Source organism: Apodemus sylvaticus, chromosome 22 (assembly GCF_947179515.1).
Source record: "Apodemus sylvaticus chromosome 22, mApoSyl1.1, whole genome shotgun sequence".
NCBI lineage: Eukaryota > Metazoa > Chordata > Mammalia > Rodentia > Muridae > Apodemus > Apodemus sylvaticus.
In genome coordinates this window covers 50532330-50558781 of record NC_067493.1, presented here as the reverse complement: position 1 = coordinate 50558781, position 26452 = coordinate 50532330, and the positions used below count along the sequence as shown (strand labels likewise).

General features: G+C 46.6%; 1 protein-coding gene across 4 annotated transcripts in view; it reads left to right on the top strand.

The window, feature by feature from the left end:
• The first annotated feature begins 6741 nt into the window (after nt 1-6741).
• Nucleotides 6742-26452, top strand: part of Med13l (mediator complex subunit 13L) — a 206946-nt gene continuing 187235 nt past the window's right edge. For 3 of the 4 annotated variants that reach the window (XM_052168512.1, XM_052168513.1, XM_052168511.1), the window contains exon 1: nt 6742-7144. In XM_052168512.1, coding sequence (XP_052024472.1) covers nt 7073-7144 — 72 coding nt within the window. In that variant the 5' untranslated portion in view covers nt 6742-7072. The remainder of the gene's footprint in view (nt 7145-26452) is intronic. The other variant, XM_052168514.1, reaches the window with a different exon arrangement.

Here is a 26452-nt window from a genome sequence, read left to right as displayed (position 1 = left end):
CACCCCTCAGTCCTAGTTTGGATTCACATTGGTCATTGAGAGAGGTTGAGAGAATTAGGAAATCCCTCAGGGTCATTGTTGCCCAAAGTACCATAACTTGATTGTGTAAGGCAGTGGTTCTTAACCTGTGGGTCTAGATGCTCGGGTGTGTGTGTGTGTGTGGGGGGGTTGACCAACCCTTTCTCAGGGGTCAGGTATCAGATATCCTGCATATCGGATATTTACATTATGTTTCATAACAGCAGCAAAATTTCAGCTATGAAGTAGCAATGAAGTAATTTTATGGGGGGATCACCTCAACATGAGGAACGGTACTAAGGGGTCGCAGCATGAGGCCATTCTTGGACGGGGAACTCATGCCATAGCATGAATTAAGGAAATGGAATTATGTAATTTAAGGCATACAAATGGCCTCATGCAAAGGGTGTAAGCCAGAGAGTTGTACAGAGTGGTGACAACAAATTGCCTTGCCCGTGTCAGACTTCAATGCCCAAGAGCAGCCACAGCCACCACTGAGATCCCATCATGGGACACCTGCTGCTCTGAGCTGCTGCCCCCAACAGTCAGTGACCCCCAAGGGACTGTGAGCAGCCAACGATGGCCAAGAGGGGTTGAGAGAGATCTGCCTCACTTCAATTCTGGAAGAGCACATTCAACAGTGGTGCCAGTTCTCCTCAGGCTGGCGGAACTCAGAAAGCCCGGCACAAGACGGAGGCTGGCAGGGCAAGCCTTCTGGCCTTGTTAATCAGCCATTGATTCGGTTCTTTATTTTTGAGGCAGGGTGTCATGTAGCCTGGGCTGGCCTCAAACTCAAAACGTAGCTGAGGATGTTCTTGAATCTACATCTACTGCTACCCATCTCTACTATTAAGGAATACTGAGGCTGTAGACGTGTACCACCATCTCTAGTTTATGGTAGACTGGGAAGTGAACTAACCCAAGGCTTCCTGCGTGCTAGACAGCGAGCCCTCTGTCGACTGAGCCATGTCCCTAGCTTCTAGATGCATTTATTTATTCTTATACTATATCTTATTTGTTTGATATCATTATCCATCCCTCGGTGTATGTGTGTGTGTGTATGTATGTATGTGTGTGTATGTATGTATGTGTGTGTATGTATGTGTGTGTATGTGTGTGTGTGATCTTGCCATCTCTCTTTTTTTTCCTGCAGTGTTGGGGATTGAACCTAGGACCTTTCATGTTCTAGGCAAGTGTTCTGTTTCTGAGCCACGCCCCCAGCTTCCTGGCTATATTTATGAAAAATAAAATCATACATTTATTAACAATAAAAAAGCAATTGTGCTTGGGGAACTGGATTCTGAAGAAATAAAAGTGTCAGTCAGTAAGGATATATAGATAAGTATATTTACAGTGCCTTTTATTTAAAGTGGGGGGGAAAAACTGGAAACCTCACTGAACATTAAGGAACAGGGGAATAATTGAATAAATTATGGTCCAGGTATTCTATGAGACATTCTATAAACTAACAAAACAGGGAGTTAGACGCAGATATATAGGCCTGTAGATGTATTTGTAATAAATGATTAAATGGGAGGAAAAAAGCAGATTGTCAAATAGTATATGTCCCACAATCCTGTTTTCACAAAAAGTAAAAACAAAACAAAACAAACCCCTAAACATTAGGAAAAAAAAAAAAAAAGAAAAACATGTGTCTTGAAGCTGGGTGTTGGTCTGGGTGCGGAAGGAAGAGAGAGCGCCCAGATCCCTAGCAGGGCATTAGCCTTGGACATCTCAGCGGGATGCTAAGGCTGGCAGTTTTCTTTTCGGGGTGGTGAGTTTGATCTTTAAAAGGCTTGTTTTTATTTTTCGTGGATGTGTATGTGGGTGGGTATGTGCACATGTGAGTGCAGAGACCAGAAGAGGGTGTTGGATTCCCTGGAGCTGAGTCACAGGCAGCTGTGAGCTTCTGTGTGGGTGCTGGGAACTGGGCTGGGATCCTCTGCCGGAGCTGCAAGTGCTCTTAACTGTTGAGCCATCTCTCCACCCTAGGAGGATGCTTTCAGATTCTTATTTCAGTGTGTATATGGTATGTGTACGTGCATGCACATGTGTGTTTGTGCAGATGTGCTTATATGAGCATGCATGCACATATGTGCACAGACTTATAGAGGCCAAACATGTGCCCTTTCCTATAATTCTCCAATGTTTTGGGGGCCTTTTTGTTTGTTTTTATTTTTGAGATAGAGACTTATTGAGCCTAAATCTCCCTAATTGGTGAAAATGGCTGGCTATCATGCCCTGGGGACACACCCAACTTCAGCCAATTAGCATATAGGTACCAGTGGGTAGGCGACCTGGCCTTTCTGTGGATTCTGTGACTCCTGATTCGGGTATTTGTGTTTGCCCAGCATCGTCTTTATACACTGAGCCATCTCTGCAGCCTGAAGTGTACATCTATACAGCTATATTCACCGGAGTCAGCATTCTGCTTCCCACACATTTTGTCAAGTAATCTAAGAAAGGCACGGTAAAGGGAGAAGAACCACACAAAACAAAAACAAACTAACAATCTCCATAGGAAGTGATTGGACGACACCTTCCCTTGTCCAAGGATGGACTAGTGACTGGTGATTGTAACTTATTGATTACTGCCTGGGGAGCTCACACTGTGAGAAGTATTTTCCTGGGAGTTATCCTGCTGGGGCACGGAGCACTTGGGAAGAAAGGCAGGTCACAGGGTTAAGTGACCCTCGCAGGGCTGCAAAGCTAGGGACCCGTAGAGCTGGGGATAGGAGCCCAGGTGCCGGAGCTCACAAGTGCTACCTTTCCCCCACACTGCAGAAGCAGCCGCTTCCTTCCCTTCTGTCTTTGTAACAGATGCTTCCTCCTCTGGTTCTGTGTTTGCTTCCATTTTCTCTGCTACAGTGTTTCGTAATGGTGAAAGGGAACTGATCCGGCCCTCTCAGAACAGAACAAGACCGATCAAGACCAGAGGTCTGCACACAGTGGGGCTTTTATTTCCTGCCTGTGCAGCAGGATTTCTGAGTAAGGAAAAGAAGTCACTGGGCACAGATGAGAAGGTTCTTGCACCTAAGGAACTGACTTCAAGTCCCAGCCTGGCTCCCTGCTATTTCCCAGGGGGCCTGACTCTGACTTTTGTTTTGCTTTGTGTTTATCTTATCTCCAGAGTTTAGCCACCAACTCCCAGGGCTTTCTCTATTGAGTAAGAACTCCGAGGTTCTTATCAGCAATCTCAGCTGTGCTGAGAGGCCAAGGAGTTCTCAGGTAGGACTGACCTGAAGGTTACCTGGCTGCTGGCTGCTGTGGAAACTGAGGCTTAGAGATGCTGACTGGCTGATCTGAGAAAAACAGGCTGCTCTGGGGCTCAGGGCCATAGTTCTGAATACCTGTTGCCAAGATGCTCACTGCAGAGCTTCTAGGGGCTTCCCTTTTCCAGCCTGGCGCCCTGAATATGACAGAGAAGAAAACCTCTGAGTTTTGCTTATTGGTCTTGCTCTTCTCCCAGTCTCTCCTCCTCTCCCTTCTACCCCTCTCCCTCTCATAATTTTGAGATAAAATCTTAGTGTATCCGAGGCTGAGCCCTTCGGCTCTCTCCCGTTGGAGGGGGTTTCTCTGTGCTCAGCTTTATCTTGCTTTTCAAGTTGCTTTCCCGGTGCCTTCGACTGCTCTGTTTTCAATTGTATTTAAGGATTGACTTCTGTTGTTTATTACTGTTCTTATGGAGCAGATAGGTGATGTGCACATTTTGTATTTTAAAAGAAGGAAAAAGAGAAAAGTGAAAGTTGATTCCCCCCTGCACCCCATCCCTCAGTGCCTCGGCCCCCCCTCCCTAGGGATGTCTGATGTTACATGTAGTGAGTGTCATGGTAACCTTCCTAGGGCTATCCCAGTTAATTCACAATTTGGATCTTTCTCATTGAGAACGCATAGCACTTGGGAGGCAGAGACAGGCAGATCTCTGAGTTTGAGGCCAGCCTGGTCTACAGAGTGAGTTCCAGGACAGCCAGGGCTACACAGAGAAACCCTGTCTTGAAAAAAAAAACAACCCCAAAAATTATTTTGTTGGCTATCCCTTGATGGCTGCACACAGAGTTGATTCCAGTTTCTGCCCTACAGACAACACGGCAGCTCATACTAGTTATATTCCAAGCCTTTATATACCTATGTATGTGTCTGAATTGCTCTAAAGAGGATTACTGGGCCAAAGAGTGTACCATTATAAATGTGATTGTTATTTATTAAAAATTCTTTAAAATTTATTTTATGTGAATATATATAAATGCATGAGTGTGGTGTTTGTGGAAGTCAGCAGAGGAGGTTGGATCCACTGGAACTGGAGTTTCAGAAGATTATTGGTGCTGGGAACTGAACCAGGGTCCTCTGCAGGAGGAGCAAGCACATTTAACCACTGAGCCATCACTCTTCTTGCCTGGACCACCAAAGCTATGATGCTACTTTAGATTCCTGCCTCTGCTTCCTTCTGCATGTGTAAAACCCCATATTGGCAGTATGATTTTAATTTCTGATTTCTTTCTGGTATACCTGAGTCTGTCTGGATTGCTTGTGTTAAGTAAATTCCTGTAGACTAAATGACATGAAGAACAGAAATTTATTTGTACAGTTTTGGAAGCTGGGAAGATCAAGGCCAAGGTATTGATGCATTTTGGTCTAGTTACAGCCTCCTTCCTGGTAATAACTTCCTATGGCAAAAGGGGGGGGGTGGGGCTCACGTTTTCCTATGTCTTTTCTGAGGGGACTGATCTCAAGACAAGGACTTCATCCACGTGCTAATTACCACATCGAAAAACTGTCCCTTGTAGGATTTCAATGTTAATTTTGAGTGGGACACAAATATTTGATCCTAGCAATATATAAAGTTGAGCATTTATTTTAAAAATGCTAGCATTCCTAAACTGTAAACTGTTTCTTTTTTTTTTCTTTCCTTTTTTTTTTTCTTCCGAGTCAGGGTTTCTCTGTGTAGCCTTGGCTGTCCTGGAACTCACTCTGTAGACCAGCCTGGCCTTGAACTCAGAAATCTGCCTGCCTCTGCCTCCCAAGTGGTGGGATTAAAGGCGTGGCCACCACCACCCAGCTTGTAAACTGTTTCTTATTCATTTGTTTGGCTTTGCTTCTGCGCTGCACCCCCCCACCCCCCTTTTCCTTTCCCTTCTAACTTGCTTAGATGGCGACCAGCCTGTGTGTGATGAGCATGCGTGGACTCGGGGTGTGATGGGCCATCTGACTGCTCAGGTCTCAGCGAGACCACATGTGCGCATAGTATCCAGCATCCCCCTTGTAACCCTCCCCTCAATAACATCTTAGCGGAAATGTGTGACCTTAGCTTGAGGTCAGCAGGTCAGCAATTAGGATTTGCTTTGGACAGATTAGAAAATGAGGCATAGTTAAACTTTGCTGGGCAGGGTCACAGCTAGGTGTAGCAAAGTCAGCTCCTGGCATCCTTTCCAGAGCCTTCTGAATTCATATAGTTCAGGGAATTGAGCCACTCAGTAACTGGGACCTTGGGGGGATGCTATTGCACCCTGATTCTGAGGACTCTGTGAAGTGACCTATGTGTAGGAGCCACCTTCGTCCCAGGGTTTAAGGTTTGTGGGAGTTTCAAGGCTCCATTCATATGTCAGATTTGTGCCTGCTTTAATACACTCCCACCACTTTCTCCAGCGTTTTACTCTTCCTTTGTTTGAGACAGTGTGTGGACCAGGCTGGCCTGGAACTCACAGAGATATGCCTGCCTCGAAGTGCTGAGATTACAGTCATGCCCCACTACACGCCGCTAATTCTACCTCTTTTCAAGTCAACTTTCTCCCTTTCTCTGTTTTCGGGATGAAAACTCCTGGAAATCAGTCCCCGGGATCAGCACTTCTCCCAGCCTCATTACTCTGAGAAAGGAATGCTGGTTATGGCCCGCTTGGAGCTGGAGGAAGGGCCTGCTCCCCACACATAGCCCGGTGTGAATGTGGCACCCAGGAGCGCTGGGATCATCTATGCAAGGGATGCCTGCGTGCACGCACAGAGTTGGGCGCAAAGAGCTCCTGAAGCATGGGTGCTTTCGGAGCTCAGCGCTCGGTCGGCGGCGAGCCCCGAGTCCTGGCTTCCCGATACCCGGGGTTCGAATCCCGCGACCCCGGGCAAGCGCCTCGCTGCCTTTGTGTGTCTCCGAGTCCTACTCCTCCGCCTGGTGCGCGGCGGCCCGGCGGGCGCGAGGTTCCGAGGAGACAGACACTCCTCAGCTCGCTCGCTCGCTCGTTCGGACAGGCCGTGCTGGCCCACGGCGCGCCTCGGGCCCGAGCAGCCACCGAGGCTCGGAGGCCGCGCCGGGGAAGCCGCGGCCTCCTCGGGCCGCGACAGACGCGCGCCCGCGCCCAGGGCGGGGCGTCCACGCAGCCCCGGCGTCCCACGGCCGCCCGCACCTCTTTCTCTCCCTCCCTGGCTCCGTCCCCGCTCCGAGAGGGTCGCGCTCGCTCGGCTCAGCAGCGCCTCCCGCGAGCCACCACCGCTGCCGCCGCCGCCGGCGCGGCCCCTCCCCCGTCCCCCGCGCGGCCGGCGCCCGTCACGTGACGCGCAGCAGCCAATGGCGGGCCGAGCCGCGGTCGGCGGCCGCCATTGCTGTCAGAGCGAGCGAGCCCGGGGAGGGAGGAGAAGCGCGGCCGACTGGGGAGGAGGGGGGGGTGGGGAGGAAGAGGAAGGAGGGGACGGCGCTCGGCTGCCGGGGTCGCCCGCTGGCTTCGTCCGCACCCCCCCCTTCGCGGGCTCGCGCGGCGGCGGCGGCGGCTCGAGGCGGCTGCGGGGCTCGCGTGCCTCACGCGCCGGCGCGGCCGAGGGCGAGTCGCCCGCCGGCTGGAGATAAACAAGGCGGCCGACGAGGCGGCGAGGCGGAGGCGGAGGCGGCGGCCCTGCGCGACAGAGGCGGGCGGCGTTGCCGCGCCGCGCCCCCCGCCGCCGCCGCCGCTGCCGCTGCCGCCGCCGCCCTCGGGCCTCCCGCTCGGGCCTCGCGCCCCGGTGCCCGCGAGCCGCCGCCCGGCCCGGCCCGCTCCGACATGCCCCGCTCTGGCGGCCGGGCTCGCGGAGGACCATGACCGCCGCGGCGAACTGGGTGGCGAACGGGGCGAGCCTGGAGGATTGTCACTCCAACATCTTCTCGCTGGTGAGTGGCGGGGCGGGGGGCCCGGGTTTGGGGGGCGCGACCTCCCCGCCGCGCAACTTTCTCCTCCCGGAGCCCTGGCGGCGTCGGCGAGCGCGGCGCCCGGCGTGGACGTGCGTGTGGAAGTCGGGGCGCTGCGGACGCCGGGGCGCGCTCGGAGCGCCCACCTCCGTGGCTATCACACCCCCTCCCCTCCCCTCCCCTTCCCCCTCTTTTTTTTCTTTTTTTTCCCTCCTCCTTCCCGAAATGTGGAAGGCTGCTCTGCCTTGTGCAGCCGCCGGCGCGGGTGATCTGCAGGCTCGTCCTCTCTCTCTCTCTCTCCCCCCGGATCGGATCGGCCGCTCGCCCGCGTCTGCCTTCCGAATTTTTCTTTCTTTCTCTCTTCCTCCTTCCCCCATTCTCTTTAAATTTCACAATGACACCTGTGATTTCGCCCGAAAACAGTTGATGGAAGGTGATGGTGTCGGAGGAAAGGACTCTGGCAGCCGGAGCTCGCGCGGTTGTAAACACGGGCGGCCGCCCGCCTCTCGGGGCTTACTACGCCGGAGAGCGGGAGAGCCATTTCTCGGAGCCCACGGAAGGTGGAGGAAGCGGCTGCTCCTCGCTCTCCTCCGCTGCCTTTAAAAACTGTTTTCTCTGCCTTAACAAGGAATACACACACACACACACACACACACACACACACACACACACACACACACACGAGCAACAAGCTGGGCGGTTTGATAACATCGCTTTTATCTGCCTTCTCTCCTCTCTCCCGCTCTCGCCTCTGATAATTGACAACTTTTGCTTTGGAAGTGCTTCGTCTGCCTTAATCTCGAACCATTTAGGGTGTCAATTGTTCTTCTGGAAGCCTGGCACCGGGCGACGGCGGCTCGATTCATCGAAATTAAAAATGTATAGGGCTCCAGCAACTCTTTCCTGGCGGTGGCAGTGACATTTGGTGGTAAATGCCATCTTTGCTTTTTATTGGGTCGTATTACCTAGCTCTGAAAACATTCGCGTTGTTAAACCCGGCGCTTACACGGATAATGAGAGTGCGTGGTCTTTAAATACGCGCTTTGTGCCTGAGTTACTGTATGTGGAGCTATGTGCCCGAGAGAGTACGAATTTGTTTAAATATTGAGCAAAGATTTGTAAACAGATGTAAGGCAATTATGTTTCAAGCGTAGAATATAATTGGAAAATTGGTTGAACGGCCTATTTAATTTAACTTTAAAAACTCAACTTATTTTAAGTTGTGTGCCCAGTTTTGGTGGGGAGGGGCTTGGTGGGGTGCTGCCTTTTGGAGAGAATGCATTTATTGCAAATTATTTTCTGGAACCCCTGCTGTAGATAGAAGCTTTATTTCCTCTCAGTCCTTGTTTACACTGGATAAATAATTTAGTGTTCAAATTGTAATTAGTTACATTTAATTATGGGTGGCATAGATGCTTTTTCTCCCCTTGGAGACTAGTGGAGAAATAGGAATTGTTGCCAACTTTGGAAGTGTCATTCTGTTTTCTTGCCGATAAAGAAATCAAACATGACACAGTACCCCTGCTTCCACTCTTGTGAGCAGACTGCTTCTTGATCACTCCAGATTTTATCTAGAGGCTGAGTTTTGAGATTCAGTTAGAAGTTGGGGTCCTTCCTTTTACTACTGTGGTAATTTCCCCTTTACTCCAATTTGTTGACTGGGTGGCCGAGATGACACTTTTACAAGTAATTAAAATAACCAACTCTACCGGTGTTAGTCCCGACAGCTCCCACGTTGCTGTGCATCTCGCCTAGTAGCAATGCTGGGTGCATGTGGCTCATTATATACAGCATGCTGTGCAGGCCAATGCAAGCCTGCCGCTGCACAGCTCACCTCTGCAGCTTAGGGGATGATGGGGCAGAGATGAGATGTTCCAGAGTCTTTGTTGAAGATTCTGGACTTTGATTTTGACTGCATTCAGGGAATTTCTCCCTTAACATTTTTAAACCAAAAGTTGACTTTTGAATATAAAGTACAGTTCACTTTTTGGGTAACTCATTTGAAATGCAGAAATGCTTAGATTAGTTTAAAAATGCAGAATGTTTATATTTCCTGATACTTGAAGGTGGATAAGTGCTGTTTAATTTTTAAGAAACCTATCTTTATTTTATATGCATTGATGTTTTGCCTGCACGTGTGCTTGTGTGAGGGTGTTGGATTCTTTGGGATTGGAACTAGAGGCCATTGTAAGTTGCCATGTAGGTATGAGACTTGAACCCAGGTCCTCTGGAGGATCAACCAGTGCTCCTAACCCCGAACCATCTTTCCAGCCTGAAAATTGCTTGGAAAACCAAACCAAATAAAAGAGACCCACGGAAAACCAAAACCAAGAACAAACTGCCAACGGTCTTTTTTTCTGATTCCTGATTTCGAGTTTCTTTCTGAAGAGCATCCACTCAGCAGCAACATGTCTTAGTGACTGAGAACCATGGTCTAAAGGGCGTTTTACAGAAGAGTTGATTCCAAAGGAGGGGTGGTTATTTTATATTTTTGAGCAGTTTGGCCTGCAATCTTGTTTCTGAGCAGAGAAGAATAGCTGCTTCTCGGACCCTGCCTGCTCTGCCCACAGCTCTTGCTGGCTTGGATGGAGGTGGAAGCTGGGACAGAGCTGAAGGGACTGGGAGCCACTGCTTCCTGAGATCCCGAGGCTGTCGCCCGCTGGGCTAGCAAAGGCTGACTGAGTACTCAGGCCTTCGAAGATTTTTGTGCCTAGTCTTTTACTGAGTTTGTCTTCTGATACTGCCTGGAGTCCTATTTCCTACCCTTTCTTTTCTGTCTCCACCCCTCTTCCCCTAACCTGTGAACGGCCATTGAACACATGCGACAGGGGTCGTTGTGCTGTTCCTTACTCTTCCTCCTGTGAGATTTGTAGCCACTGCAGGAAATTCATGCCTGGCTGGGCCTTTGTGACACAAAACTTCTCATTCTGTCCATCAACTTAAGTATGCTAAATCTTCGTTTTTGGAAAATGCAACAGTGTACCTTGTGGCCCTGAACTCACCCTGGAGGGAAGACACATTATAATTTCCAGATGCCCAGTGCATATCTTTCTGTTTTTCTTTTGAGATAATATGGAGAAAATGACTTGTGCTCTTCAAACTAGACTTAAGTATGCTGGGTATTGGGACTGGAGGGGACCCTTCTGAGTTTTAGATGTTTGCTTCACGTTCATGTCTGGCTTCCTTAAAATCTCCCTGGCTATAGGTAATTGAGCAATGCTGTCAAATCCTCACTGAATTAAAACACATGTACCCCATCAGTACTTAAAGCCCTACTGAGGACCATTTATTTTGTATCTGAAGCTTTTCAGGTAATTCGTTGTAGACATAATTTCCTTTTGTCTTACAGGTATTCTTCCCCCACCCCACCCCCAAGAAAAGGAAGGTAGTTAGTTGTAACTGTTGAAAACATGAACTCCAGGGAAGAGAAGCCAGTGGGGAGGAGTATGGAGTGGAAAGGAGGGAAGAGACTTGCCAAGCTTTCAGAGTGTGCAAAGTCCAACTACTGCATAAAGTTTGCAGTTTTAATTTAAAATAAGCATACATTTAAAGCATCTTTTTCATGATGGTTCATTTTCTTTAATGAAAATATTTATAATATGCCAATGTGTTTCCAGTTTAGCATTTGTTGTTAGTAGCACATGGTGTTATAGTATTTATATTTTTTAATGGCAATAATTGCTACCCGGTAATGGTTGCCATATTAACCTCCAATTGCTAGTAAATATTTTTAAGTACATAATAGACAGCAATTTAAGGCATAGTGTAGCAGTTTACTGGGCCGTTTTAGAGAGCCATTTGTATGTGTGATGAGTTCATAATTTAAAGAGAAATGTGTACCTGAGATCCATGTGTGCCAAAGGCTTGGCCATGCTCCCTGGGAAGCAGCTGGGCCCATTCCTTTCTCTTTGTGTCCACGACAGGAAATGCTTGTTGAGTGTGTGCAGGCCCTCTGCTCGTTTTGTCATGGACATGTCAGATGATTTATATTGAAAAAAAGTCTCTCAAGGTATTTCTTTAAATACTGTTAGCTCATAGTTGTGGCTTATGTTAATTAGTATGGGAAATTGATCTTTTTTGTTCACTAGCTAATTTAGCCTAGTTAATTGTGGGCTAATTGTATTCATCAAACACTTTGAGGATCTATACTCTGAGATGAATAAAGACAGAATTGAGACAGAACTCTATCTTAGTGTGCACAGGGATGCTGTCGAAGGTCTGAATGGTGTTTTTATGAATAGTTAATTCAGCTATCAAAGTTTGATTCAGAGATAGACTAGATATGTTTGAAGCCTTTGACTTATTTTCAAAAGATAATAATATTGTTAAGCTACTCCTGGTACTGATTTGCATTCCTGTGAAAAGGATGATATGTTTATTTCACTGGAGCTGGCCAGTGAGTAAGATTAGATAAAGCTCCGAAAATTAGAATGTGGTTGGATGGTAGGTGTGACTGGTGACCTGTGCTTTATAACCATTTATTAGAAGCACAGAGAAGAGGCTCTTCAGCACTGCTGCCAATGTGCTTTAAGATGCACTAAGTTCCTATAAATGCAGTCGATATAGATTGTGTACAGTGCCCTGCACCAGGATCTCTGTTTGGTCATTTTAGAGATAATTTTGTTGTTGCAAAGAAATAACATTCAGTGCATTGCAAGGGGAGTTAATCAGATAGCGTAAATTAGATAGCCCGTGGGGTTCTTCCTCTCCCAACAAAACAAAAAATATAAAACAAATTTGCCTCTTAGGACCTGCTTGGAGTTTTAGAATTAGAGACTCAATATTTGTAAGTGTTATTGGAATGTCTGTCTTTCCCTTATTGAGTGCTGGATCACATCCTTCTGATCCCGTTCAGATAATTCCTTCTTATGCTATATGCTTTCAGTGTTTATTTGAAAGATTTGAAGGTGTTAGCTTTGTTCTGTTGAGAGAACTGACTTCATTACATAGGGGAGGTGATATTCCATTAATCTTGGTAAATATTAACATAAATGAGGAATTGTAAATTCAGACTCATTTGCATGAATGAAATGCACGCGATTGCCCAGTGTTTTAGTTATAGGTACTTATGTACATCAGTGTAGTTTCTATCTTTGCTTTAGTTGATTAAAAATAGTTGTGAAATCATCTTAAAAAGCTGACGTCTGTTGCTTTGGGGACTTTTCCCGTGCTCTTGTGTGCTACTGTATGTAAGGCAGCAGTGAGGAGACAGACAGTCGCTTCCAACTGCTGGGGTGGTGATATCTCTCTGTGTGTTGGTGTTATCTACTGGACCAGTCTCCTTGAAGCCAATGACTTATCTTTTAGAGTCTTTGAATTCTGGTCTAAAAACCGTAAGATGACTGCTTTCTTTCCAGAGGAAAATTGGGGAAATCAGTTTTCTCAAGGCAAATGTTTCTTCACTGGGTCTCTCCTGCTCCAGTGTATTGTGTATTCCTAAATGTTTATTTTCTATTTTCTCATTCTGGGGGAATTGTGGTAGGCTGTTCTTCTTTTGTTTGTTTTGTTTTTTGGATTTTTGGATTTGGGTTTTTGGAGACGGGGTTTCTCTGTATAGCTCTGGCTGTCCTGGAACTCTGTAGACCAGGCTGGCCTTGAACTCAGAAATCCACCTACCTCTGCCTCCCAGAGTGCTGGGATTACAGGCGTGCCCCACCATTTATTACCGCCCGGCATGGCATGGTAGGCTGTTCTTAATGCAGTATTTGCATTTCTTCACAGTAAAGCATACAGGTTTCTGTATTTTGTACCTTTTTCAGTGTAGTGAAATTCCCAAAGTGTTAAAGGAGCTTCCTACATAAAGTTTCATGTTGTTGCTTTAACGTAATAAATAAGGAACTTGTAGATCTTTTCTTCATTCATATTCTCTCCTTTTCCTCCTTCCCCGCCCTCTCCTCTTCTTTTTGTTAGTTTTGTGACAAGGTTTCATTTTGTAGCCCAGGCTGGCCAGGAACTCACTAGAGAACCTAGGCTGGCCTCAAACTCAAGGTAATCCAGTTGCCTGGGTCCCTTGAGTACAGAGATAACTGAATCTTCATTAAATGTCTTGCTTGGCAAAGGTACTTGACCCAAGTTCCACATCCAGAATCCATACAATAGAAGGAGAAAGCCAACTCCCATAAGTTGTCCTCTGACACACACTGAGATGTGTGCATGCATGTGTGCAAACTTGCACACATCCTCAGATCACACACAATTGGATAAAAAAAGTAATTTTTTTCTATATTCTTGGCTATAATTTATTTATTTTTTTATTTTTTTATTTTTTTTTTTGTTTTTTTGAGACAGGGTTTTTCTGTAATGCCCTGGCTGTCCTGAATAATTTATTCTTAATTTGTATCAAGTCACAGCACTAGTTGGCCATTAGACATTTGGTCTAAAATTGAAGAAAAAAAAAAAGTTTCAAATAAAACAGATAATTGTGAACAAGATATTTATAATACTGGCAGAAATGTTTTAAAACAACAGTCTAACAGCCTATTAAACTTTAGAAAGATGATTGTTTGAGACAGGGCTACACTGTGTAGCTGGAGCTTGCTTGGGGGCTCCCGTTGGCTTTCTGCCTCTGCCTCTGCCCAGGAGTGCTAGGGCGACAGTTGTCCCTCAATCCCCAGACCAGGCTTACTCATTTTTAAAATCTGTTCCAGGATCACCTCCTCTTCTGAAGTTTTCTGTGATTGCCAGTAGAACGAGTTGCTCAGTCTTGATAGACCTCTGAGGAGCTGCAGATATCTTTTAGGGACCCTGTCCAGTGATCCTGGTTCTCTGCACCGAGGCATTCAGCCCTTCATCCTGGAGGCGGCTCAGCACTTGCTTGGGTTCTGATTGGGAAAGTGTTACTCCAGAGCTGGGCTGCTGGGTTGGCTCGATGGCTCCTGCTTTTCTTTAATTCTACCTCCCGGAGGGAGAGGGGGTGTATCTCTGTGAGCCTGAGGCCAGCCTGGTCTATACAGAGTTCCTAGATAGCCAAGGCTAAGTAGAGATTCCCCCTCCCACATACACATACATACACACACATGCTCACACATACATACACTCACACACATGCTCACACAAACTCTCATACATGCTCTCTCTCACACACACACATACTCACACAGACACAAACACACACAGCTGTAACATAGGTGTTTAGCTCTGTTGTCTGAATTTTGTCAGTGAGGTTGAATGCCCCAGGGATCATCAACATCCTGGACTGTCAAAGCCTGCTGAACTGTAGCTTGGTAGCCCTTTGGGAATTAAGTCTGGGACTTGACCCAGAGTCCTTTGCTTCTGTTCCACAGGTGGTGCAGGGGGCTTTTACTCAGCCTTTAGTCAGAAGGTCACTTTTTATGAGTCCAGTGAACGAGCTCAGTACAACAGGCAGTGAGCTGAAATAGAGAAGCTTGAGCTGAATTAAATTTTTTTTCTAGAAATTAGGCAAATCAGGTTACACAACCTGTGAACTTAAGTGGAAATATGGTGGATGGGGTATTTGACAAACAAACATTTTGAGTACATCTTGTTTTAGACAGGGAATCCCGGCTGGCCTAGAACTCGATCTGTAACTCAACTTCTTGGGCTTTGGCACGAGTGTTGGGATGTCAGGCATGCTCTAAGGCCTCCAAGACATATAACCATGTGTGCTTGAGGGCCCAGCCTGCACCTGGGAGGCTTGACCAGTGCTGAGGAAAAGGAGGTCGAGTTGCTCCCACGCGGGCCATGCTGTGCCGTGCCGTGCCGTGCCGTGCCATGCCACCCTGTGGGTCTTTCCTCACATGTGAGCTGTGAGAAGAGACTTGGACCCCCCCTTGTAGGTGGCTTCTCTTTTCACTTGTGATTCCCCTGTGTGTGTTTTAAGTGCTGGAGGCTTTTGTACCTGCTCTGAGCTCTAACTAGTGAGACTAGGAATCAAACCCTGGCTCTTGGTAATTAATGGATTACTTCCTTGGCAGCTCTGTTAACATTTTGGGATTGTTCTTAGGGAATGTCAAAGATAGTACCTGATAAAAACTAATGTTCTTAACACCAAATCATGTTTAGTCTGCTATGCCATTTCCCGGGTTCTGTTTTGAAAACTGAGGAGCTAAGGTCTGCCTACGTTCTGATTTTCATTAACAACGTGGCTGTGTCTCAAAGCATCCCAATGTCACTGAAGGAACGACCTACAGGTCTGTAGTCTTTCTGTTAGGCATGCTGACTGTGAATAGGGCCATAACTTTACCATCAGAACTGTACCATGCAGGTGTGCCCTATAGTCTAAAATTTTAGAAAAGGTTAATTTGTGAGTTTGTCTTAGAAAAAAAAAAGGCCTCCCTGTTTGGGATTGCTTCAGTGGTGGTGTCAGCTGCACTTAATGACTCTGTTAGAGAACACTGGCTTTCCTGGTTTTCCCTCGGGACTGTCCTGCAGTGGGATCCAACAGCACTTTCCCTAGACTGTTGTCTGGGCTGGCAGAGAGGCAGTCTTGACCTCCTGTGCCTCAGGCAGTGGGAGTGTGTGTGTGTCTGCAGTAGGGGGCTGCTCCAGGGGGCCTTGGAGGGGATTGTTGGCTGGGGGGTGCTTGGAAGGTGTGGAGAGGCCTTGGTGCTTCGGGGTGCAGTGATGAGCAGATCTGCAGGGAGGGTGTGGGCACCTTCCCTTCCCTTGCTACTTTGGGTTCTCCCTGCTGGCACCCTTCATTAACATGTTGAGAACATTGGCAGGTTCTGTGATGTTATCAGGAGAGAAGATTTGGTTTCTTTACCTTCTAGCTCTTCTGTCCTTAGACCATCTGAGAGACAGGCTTTTTGCTTGCGGTTTTATGTGGTAAATGAGGACTTCTGAAACCCAAGGAGATGAAAGGGATTTGGGGGAGATTGGATGGAATAGCCAATAAACTAATATTTGGAAATGTTAATTTTTTCTATGCTGTGTTTGAGAAATTTAGGACATGTATAATTCATTTAGGAATAATGTACATCAGAAATGATTAAAATCTAGCTTGCACTTAACCAAAGGGCTAAGGGTCTGACGAGCGGAGAAGAGACCTGCATGTACAATTTAATTTCTGCGATGCTGTATGTCGGTTCTCTGAGCTGCATGGGCTGCGAGAAGCCTTGCAACTTAAAGCCCAGAGGGGAGCTTTGTGCTGGCCCAGGAGGGGCGGGGCAGGGTGGAGGGGAGGGTAGAGGGGCCTGCTGGGGAGTGAGAAGGAGTTGTGGGGGCTCAGTCACAGCTCTTGAGCTTGCTTGGGAGACTTTGCTGAGGTGGCCTGTAGAACCCTCTGGTTTATGGCCCTGGCTTCCTTTTAAAACAGCACAGAAACTTACTGAGGTGGAATTTTCATTAGGTGGAAAATGTGAAGTGTAGGCAGGCCAGTTTAGATTAAGAAACGGTGATGTTAAAATAATCTTGAGCTTTCTAAAATAATTCTGCTCTGAACTTTAAGGAGACAGAGCTGCATTGTGCAAAGTACCAATGACTACAGTGACAAATATTTCAGAGACTGGACAGACGTGAAGTCTTAAACGAGCAGATGGCACTCGAAATGAGAACGGGAGATAATCCAAGACGATATAGAAACTATTAAGAGAATGGATTGAGGAAAGCGATGTGTTAAATGGTGTTGGGTTGAATATGTGTTTAAGCCTTGCTATGACTGCTCTCTTTCACAGGCACAGCAGAGTTCCTGATTCACGTGAGCCACTGTCCTTCAGATTTGGCACATTTTACATGGTAGTTTCTGGATGATGATCACTTTTCATGAAGTGACCTGCTGTGGGTGCATTTAAGTCAGTGTGTGTGAATGTACGCGTTAAGTAGACAGCGAGATTTGCTTCCTCTGATATGAAAGTAAACAACGGGGCAATGACAGCTTTTATGGCATGCGTGGGCCTTGAGTGGCAGGGGAGGCTGGCTGTCAGTCTACTCAGTGGTCAGTGACCATGAGGTAGAGGCTGTGTCCTGGAGCTGATGGATGGATGGGTGGCTCACCCAGCCCAGGGTTCCTGAGAGAGTGGGAAGAGCAAGCTTCCAGGGAAGGCTTGCTTCTGTAGATTTAGGAGAAACAGAGAGACTGGAAGGCAGAGATATAAAATGGTAATTTAGCAAAATCCCCACTGGCCTGGCTGCTAAGATGGGAGAGTGTGAGAAGGCCCTAGTCTGGGGGAGGGGCAGGGTGGGCAGGCCAAGGGTTAGATACAGGATTATATTTAGAACAAATAAACTCTTAAAAAAAATCTGTCTTTTAATTTTCCATCTATTTGTGTGGAGGGGAAAAGAGGAGGGCTGCACAGGTATGTGGAAGACACAGGGTGACTTTCATGGCTTATTAAACTGTCACCAAAACTTCTGCATGTTACAGTGTGGCTCATTGTAACAATCTGTCCATCATCTGTCATCATCTGTTCATCCACCCATCCTTCCTTCTCTCTCTCTCTCTCTCTCTCTCTCTCTCTCTCTCTCTTTCTCTTTTGAGACAGGGTTTTACTATGTAGTTGTGGCTGTCCTGGAACTTATTAGGTAGACTAGGAACTTATTAGGTAGACTAGGTGGGCTTCAAACTCTTCTAAGTGCTAGTGAGACAGTGTTTCTCTGTGTAGCCCTGCCTGTCCTGGAACTTACTTTGTAGACCAGGCTGGCCTCGAACTCAGAAATCCACCTTCCTCTGCCTCCCAAGTGCTGGGATCCAGGGTGTGTGCCACCACCGCCCAGCCCAAGTGCTAGGATTAAAGTTGTGTACCACTATACCCAGTTTAACAAGTTTTCTTTAATAAGTATCTAGGCCTTGAGCACAACACCCAGGGGAACTTGGCTTTGGCATTGACATATTGGCATGCAGCTGTGGGCATTAGTAGTGAGGGATCCCCTCCATGGACTGGTGAGTTGGAATTAGAAGATGAGTTCCTACGTGTTGTCCTTATGTGTCCGTGAGCGTGAGTGTGTGTGTCCGTGAGTATGTGTGTGTGTGAGTGTGAGTGTGTGTGAGTTCTAGGCCTGCTGGACTTTTTGCTCTCTCAAGCCCTGAGTAAGTGTGCAGTGACCTTTGTTTTCAGTGGGGGTGGACCATCATTGGCCTGTATACTGAGTGAAAACGGAGGGCGGGCAGACAAGGATCATAAAATGCTTGTCAGAAATAAAGGATGTGCTGTACATGGTGGTGCGTGGCTTTAGTCTTCCCACTGGGAGGCAGCTGTCCAGTGGGTGTCTGGGAGTTCTAGCTCAGCCAGCACGGCATGCTGAGACCCTGTTAAAACAAAGCAGACAAGCCCCCTGCCCCCCATCGAACATTTTCTCAGCTTTAGACAATTGTAGTACTCTTTGAAAGTTCTTTTCCTATCAAAACATGGAATTGAAGTCCTATAAAGATGGGATTTAATCCGAGAATAATAGATATTTTAAGGAAATTTATATAATAATTACTCTAAACAAGGTTGTGGGTACTTTAAAATAAAAACCCACATTTATCCATTTTGTGTGTGTACCTGCTTATGCAAGTGGGAACGTGACAACCCGGAAGTCAGTTCTCTCCTTTCACCCCGGTTCTGGAGATTGGACTCAGGTCCTCAGACTTACCAGCAAGTGCCTTTACCCACAGAGCCATCTTGCAAACCTATGGCAGTACCTGAAGAAAAAAACCAAGTTTACAGAACACCAGAGCAGTTCATCATTTAGAATTTATGCCAGAGCACATAGCTAAACAACATATTTATCCTTTTACCGCAGGCTGCAGGTTCTTAGTGTTTAAGGCCCGAAAAACAGTCCAGAGAGTGCCAGTGACACAGATTTAGTAGTAGCAGGTTGCCAGTACTCAGTCCATGCCTGCGGGGTGACCGAGGTGCTCAGGACACGAGCCACACATACATGATGACTTGAGTTCCAGCTTCTGGACCCAAAACTCATCCTTTGACCTATGCGGTGTGCGCGCATACACAGATTTGGGGAGAGAGACAGACAGAATGAGATAAACTCAGTTCATTAGTTGTATATGAAGTGCCTGAGATAGATATTTAAAATATATTTGTATATGAAGTGCCTGAGATATTTAAAATATATTTTGTTTGTTTTGGTGCTTTGATGATGAAACTGGGCTTTGCCACCCTGACAGATGGTACTTTTTAAAATCTGACTATAGAATCCTTTAACATTTAGCTACATTGTAGATACTTGTCAAGAGTACCCATGCTTTGGACTGTAGAAGCTAATAAACTGACTGTTTTATTTTATAAATTTGATTTGAAGTGGACGTGTTTCCTTGTATGAGGAGGCTTTTCTAATGACATTATTAAGATAAATGGCTTATGTTGGTATTTGTGTAACTGGTCAGCTCCAGTTCCAGTCCACTCAGACTCGCTCTGATGGGCATTTGTATTCTGAAGTAATGGAGTTGTGCTGTCAAATTGTCTCATGAGGTAAGTATGCCGCACTGGTAAGATCCAAAAGAGCTGACTTGAAATTTTCCAGAAAGTTGTGAGCTCTGAATGATAAATGTTAATGCCTATTTAAAAATGCCTTCCACTCTAGTACTGGCACTGAGCGCAGGAGTGTTTGAGGGCAGCCGAGGGTCAGTGTTGTGTGGAGCTGCGTGCAGGACAGTGTGAGTGTGGTGATGATACTGTATGGTTTCCATGAGTGCACCTGTCAGCTACACATGTATAAATAGTGTACCTACGACACAGCATCTCCAGACCTCACTAGAAAGAGTTTACTTTCCTTTATTCATTACCTGCTTTTGATTTGATGGCAGACAAGACCAGCATTTGAGGGTGGATCCCAGGGAGGAGCTTGGAGAGAGAGATTCCTAGAGGGTATAATAAAGGAGACAGAAAGGTGAGAGAAAGGGCTGTCTTAGGGTTTACTGCTGTGAAGGGACCCCATGGCCACAGCAGCTCTTAAAAGGACAGCATTTAACTGGGGCTGGCTTACAGGTCAGAGGTTCAGTCCTTTACCGTCAAAGGGAGGAGCATGGCAGTGTCCAGGCAGGCATGGAGCTGAAGGTGCTTGGGGGTTCCACATCTTCATCTAAAGGCAGCCAGGGGAAGACTGGCTTCCAGGCAACTAGGATGAGGGGCTTTTTGTTTGTTTGTTTTTGTTTTGTTTTGCTTTTTGAGACAGGGTTTCTCTGTGTAGCTCTGGCTGTCCTGGAACTCACTCTGTAGACCAGGCTGGCCTTGAACTCAGAGATCCACCTGCCTCTGCCTCCCAAGTGCTGGGATTACAGGTGTGCACCACGACAGCTCTGCCCGGCTAGGATGAGGGCCTTGAAGCCCCCCACCCATACTTCCTCTAACAAGACCACACCTAATCCAACCAGGCCACACCTCCAGTAGTGCCTCTCCCTGTATTCAGACAATCACAAGGGCTCGTATTTTTTTCCTTTTGGAATTTTTATTTTTTTATTTTTTTGTGGTGGTGGTTTTGGTGGGTGGCATTAAACCTAGGACCTCACGTATGCTATATAAGCACTCTCTTACAGATCTCTGTCCCCAGCTCTTAGGATTCTAGTGTGAGAAAACTGCAGGGCCAGCGGGAATGAAGAAAGGGAATGGATTAAATAATATTTCTGGAGGTAGAAGGGGCAGGACAAGGTGAGCAGTTTTATAGGGTCACATGATAGACAGATTGTGGGGTATGTCATTTGCACTCTTGTGTATTCAGAGCGGGGCTTGCCCCCTCCAGAGTAGCTGGAGACTGATGCTTTGAGCCTGCCCAGGGGTAGTAGCATCTACTGACCCTGCCTTCCCAAGCCTCACAGAACTGAAACCGTCCTTGACGACAGATAGCGGGTGTGTATAACACCAGGGTTTATGAGCTGTCTATTCCCAGAAATAGTAAGATTTATGAGGCAAGGGAAGGTAGGAGAGAAGGACATTGCTGGATGTCTGGAGTGGGTGAATGGGGCCTTGGGCAGGGTGGCGGTGGTGCAGTGTGGAGGTGTGAGTCAGACTGTTTTGGCAGAGGAAGAACTCAGGAAATTCAGTTATTAGAAATGGGCACAGGAACCCTGACTGGGAGAAAGGAAATAGGGGGTAGGCAAGCTCACAGCCTGGTCTTTTCTCAGCAGCAGGGGTGTCCAGGCCTCTGTTGGAAGCAGGCATAAGCTGGGGAAAGCAGGTCCATCTTCTACCTTGGAGCTCCTGTGGGATGTTCTGTTTTCCTTTTCCCTTCATTTTTTGAGATAGCTTTTCACTGTGTAGCCCTGCCTGTCTAGGAACCGCCCCCCCAGACAGGCTAACCTAGAACTCACAGAGATCCTCCTGCCTCTATGTCCTGAATGCTGGGATTAAGGCCTGTGTCACCCCCAGCCGCCACCACCACCAGGGTGCTTTGTCTGTGCAGGCTCACTATTGACTTTAGGGACAGGGTAGGGTGACAGGAAGGTGGCACAGCCCTCCTCAGTTGGTGGAGGAGAGGGCATGTTGGTAGTCTACGTGTGTGTATGTGTGTGTGTGTGTGTGTGTGTGTGTGTACCTGATTCCTTTGCCTCTCCACTCCTAGCATCTTCGTTCCTAACTTAGCTTAGCTTGGTTGCATGCTTGGACAAGTTCTGTATAGTTACTTAGAGTGCCATTTTACATGTCAGTTTTGCCTCTTGCTTGGGAATTTCACTTCCTATTTCTCTGCTCCCTCCTCCCCTCCTTCTTGCCCTCCGGCCCCTACCTCCTTCTTTCTTTCCAGCACACTCCTGCCTCCTTGTGCTCTGGAGCCCTCTGTGCTACTACTGTGCTGTGTCTTGGCAGCTCTGGGTCCCAGTTAAGCACTAAAATATACATATGCACTTCAGAAGCTTTTGATGGACTCTCGCGGTGTGGCGGGGCCTCTCCAGTCTCTTTGAGTACACTTACTGGCACAGCATGTGCTATCCTCTGTCGATTGGCTGGGAATCCTTCAGCCGTCCCAGTGGGTAGATACTTCCCTTGACTATCCTGAAGCTTGAGCTGCCTCTTCTGCTGTTGTCTTGGTTCTTTCCAAGTGAGGTACTACTACTAATGAAATACAAAATATTTTTATGAAGTAAAACTTCCAGGAAACTGAAACTGAAAAATGATGTGCGTCTGAGTCACTGAGTTAGCTGAGATTTCCTCAGCACCGTGTTCTCATCAAGGGTGCGTTTCTGCTGCGGGGAGCCACAGCGCACATAACCATGCAGTCTTTATTCAGCTGTGCTCACCAACACTTTCCATGTGGTTACAGTTTTCATAATTATGATTTTAATGGAAAAGTAATTTCTTTTATAAATTAAATAAAATATTACTTAATTACTCTCAGATTCAAGCAATATGGAAGTGTCTAACATAAACCATAAAGCCTTCCTCTCCCTGAGGATGATGCCAGCCAGGATTTCAATTTGTAGTATTCCAGATTTCCCCCTAGTTCTTACATATATCTTTGTGTGTCTGCGCACACATTTTCTTACCAGATCTCTAAAATAGCACACATAGGTCACGCAGGAGCTAGAACATGCAGCGAGTGCTCATTGTCCTCCCGAGCACCCAGCCCTGCCCCGCCCCTCTTCTCACTGCTCTCGGAGGAGCGCTGACCCTGAGTGCTAGCTTGTCCCCACATGTACTCACTCTGGCTTGTTCCACTGTCTGTCGGTAGAACCTCACTGTGTTCTCTCAGCTTGTCCACCCAACTCCATCTCTGCCGCTCAGGGATGCAGCTGTGCCAGTCTCCACATGCTCGCAGCCAGCTCGCTTGCCCGCCCGATGGGATGATCTTCCGTTTAGAGATATAGGGGTGTGCGAGGACCCAGTGGTTCTCACCTTCCCTGTAACATGACTTTCTGCTGTGTGTGTGTGTGTGTGTGTAAACTTAGACATACCTTTTCCTTTTTTGTCATTTTCATTAACAGTAACATTCTTTCTCCTAAGATAATGTACTGTTGTTTGCTTAACCACCAATTATGAGCAACATTAAGACACTTTGAATTTTTTCTGCAATAATAGTTCAACATTACACTTTGATAGATACAGCCATGAACCCACTAAGAACATATGTCAGCTTACTTTTCTCTTACTTTTCTACAGACAGAGCATAATTCCCAGTTTTCTGTTTTTACCTATCCTGGAAATTGCTCAATTTGTGTTTTGCTTCTTTGAGTAAATGCATCCCAATATTTTATGTTTGAATTTTTGGTTTCCAGTGAGACTATGAAGGTCTTGTAAATATTTTTGGGGTTTTCTTTTTAAGATGTTTAATCTCTACAAAGGCCCTTTCCCCTTGTCTCTGGACTGTATCAGGTAGGACTGTATTCCCAGGCCTCTGTCCGTGCTGCTGCTGTTCCCCAGCCTGAGCTCTTCTGAGCAGAAGTTGCTGTGGCAGCTCCCTCAAGCACACAGCCTGCTTACCTACCCATCGCTTTCTTAGAGGGGAAAACCTAGGCAAGACCCTCAAGGGTCGAGGCAGGTCTGAGTCCCTCCTGTCCCTCCCTCCCAGATCCAGTCCTGCCAGGACTCCTGGGGTGAGAGCCTTCTGGCTGGCCTAGTCTTTGCTGGGTGCTTTCTCTTCTGAGCCCTTAAAAAGTAACCGTGTAGACTACATAATTCAGTGCATGCATGAAAGTAGGAATCACTGGGGCATGCAGATTTGCTTGAGATTAATGGAGTGATAATACAGTTTACATTTTTTTAAAGTTTCATCAGAGATTAATGGAGTAATAATGCAGCTTGTGATTGCTTCATACAGACAGACTGTAGTCTATTTCTCTTAGCCCTTTATTCTGAACAGAATCATCCTGAAAGGGGAAAATTAGGATAGCTAATTGTTTTGATTCACGGTGTGGAAGGTAGTCTGGAAACATCTCACTGACGGTATTTCAGTTTGTTCAATGAAGACAGACTGTCACTCCGGTCCTCCTGTCAGAGGCGGGTTATTCCAGAAGCACACTCATGTGCTGATTTAAACCTACCTGAGGAGCCTTAAATGACTAGAATGAACTTCTCTTTTATAAGCCAGACCCTCAGGAGCTGCTCTCTATTTTAACCACACCATTGTCCTTTGACCCTCACCAGGTGCATAAGATCCAAGACCTTATGGCTCAGACTCTGTTCTTCACAGTGCATCGGTGTCAAGGATAGTCCCTGTAGAAAATTTCTGAACAAAGATCCTTTGAGTGCACATTGTTAACCTGAGCAGTGTAGACAGGAAGGAGGAGTTCATGTGTGTGAACCATGTCTGCTCTCAGGAAAAAGAATGCATGTCCCTGACTGTGCTCTGGTGAGAAGGGACAAAACTGTAGGCTTAGTCACCATGTTCCCAGGAGTCTCTTTGAGTGAAGTTAATACACATGAGTGTTGCTAGATGGAGTCTCCCCAACATTCCTGTGCATAGTGACCCTGTCTCATGGAAAAAAGGAAAACACCAAGTGCTGGATTTACTTTACTGTAGAGCCCAGGCGAGCCCGAAGCTCTTCCCAAGTGCTAAGATTACAGGGGAAACCAGTGTTGACCTGTGGTCAGACTTTAGGCTTGAAGTCACTTGGAGGAGTGTACAGTCTTTGAGATTGTCTATTTGGATTATTGTTCCGACAGTTAAACTTTTCTTTTTTTTTTCTTTTTTGAGACAGGGTTTCTCTATGTAGCCCTGCCTGTCCTGGAACTCACTCTGTAGACCAGGCTGGCCTTGAACTCAGAAATCCACCTGCCTCTGCCTCCCATCCAGAGTGCTGGGATTACAGGCGTGTGCCACCACCATCTGGCAGTTAAACTTTTCAAAAAGTGTTTATTGAGGTAGATTTTTTCTTTGTTTGCTTTTGAGACAGGGTTTCTCTATGAAGCCCTGGCTGTCCTGGAACTCTCTAGACCAGGCTGGCCTCAAACTGACAGTAATCTGCTTGCCTCGGCCTCCCAAGTGCTGGGATTAAAAGTGTGCACCATCACCTGACTGACATAGAAGCTTTATACAGAGTAGAGGGTATGTCCATTTTAAGCATGCACGTTCATAGATTTTGATATGTGCACATCCCCAGCGCAGCATATCTTTTCCTGTGCGTGTGAGGAGTAAGTACGTTCTGTGTGGGTGGGAGGCGCATTGGTGCTGCAGAAGATCTGAGTGCCCCACGGTCAGTCTCTGTCCTGCCTGCTAGCTTCTCCCACCACAAACCACACTGGCCGGCACAGGACAAGCATTTTGCTTTTTGGGAATTTATTTTGAAACTGGAATAATATATAGTCTTAGTTCTATCATTCTGTGTGTCTGTGCGCGCGCGCGCGCGCGCGCGCGCGCGCCCCCGCACGTGTGTGTGTGTGTGTGTGTGTGTGTGTGTGTGTGTGTGTGTGTGTGTGTGTGTGGTGTGGTGGGGTGTGGGGTGGGTGTGTGGGTGTCTTGTGTGTGTGTTTTAACAGTTCCTGGAATGGATATACCACAATTTGTGGTATGTATTCATTTATTGAGGGCTATTCAAATTAATGTACTAATTCTAGTGTTTTTATTTCTGTAGATAAAAGTAGGTTTTATTTGGTGATGAACTGCCAAATTTAAAAAAAATGTCCTGTTATTTGATAGCTCACAGTTGTGTGTGTTGTGCCCCATAGTTTTTCTGAATGCTTGTATCACATTGTATCATATCATATCATATCCTTTCATATGATTAATTAGCTTTTAACACTATTAGCCACTCTCTGGGCCAGCAGCATGCCTCGGGGATAAAGCAGCTTGTTCTGCTAGTGTGATGACTTGAGCTCCATTCCTGGAATCCACATGAAGGTGGAGGATGTAACCTACTCTGCAACGTTGCCCTGTACACTGGTAACACCATCACATGTCCACACAAACACTAATAGTAATACTATTTTAAAATTAGCCTCTTTAGGGGGTTGTAGTCGTAACTGATTTCAATTTATAACTCACTAATGATTGCTGAAGTATGTCTTTCTGTCTGCACATACGTCATTACATAGTTCTTGTGACTGCCTATTGGCAATTTTCCTCCCAGTTTGAAACTGAAGTTTTCTTGGGTGGTTGGATTCTTGAGCTGCAGCCTGTGTCCCTGTCCCTCCTGAGCACTGTGCGCTGTGCCTCCCAGCTCTGCTGTACTCAGTTGTGTTCTCTTTTCTCAACTGTGGTTTGGAAATTCAGATCTCAAACTGAATGCAATTTATTGTTTTCTTTTGTAATTTATACTCTTTTTTTCTCTATTGAAGAATCCTTTGTTACCACAGAATAGTTATATATATATACATATATGTATATATATATGTATGTATATATATATGATTCTTTAGTTCTTTAGTGTATGTAGGCTGGTCCCCCAGTGCACCATGCACCTTCACTCCCAGAGTGTGAGGAAAGAATTGGAGTTTCTCTGAGTTCTACTGTTCCTGTGTGATG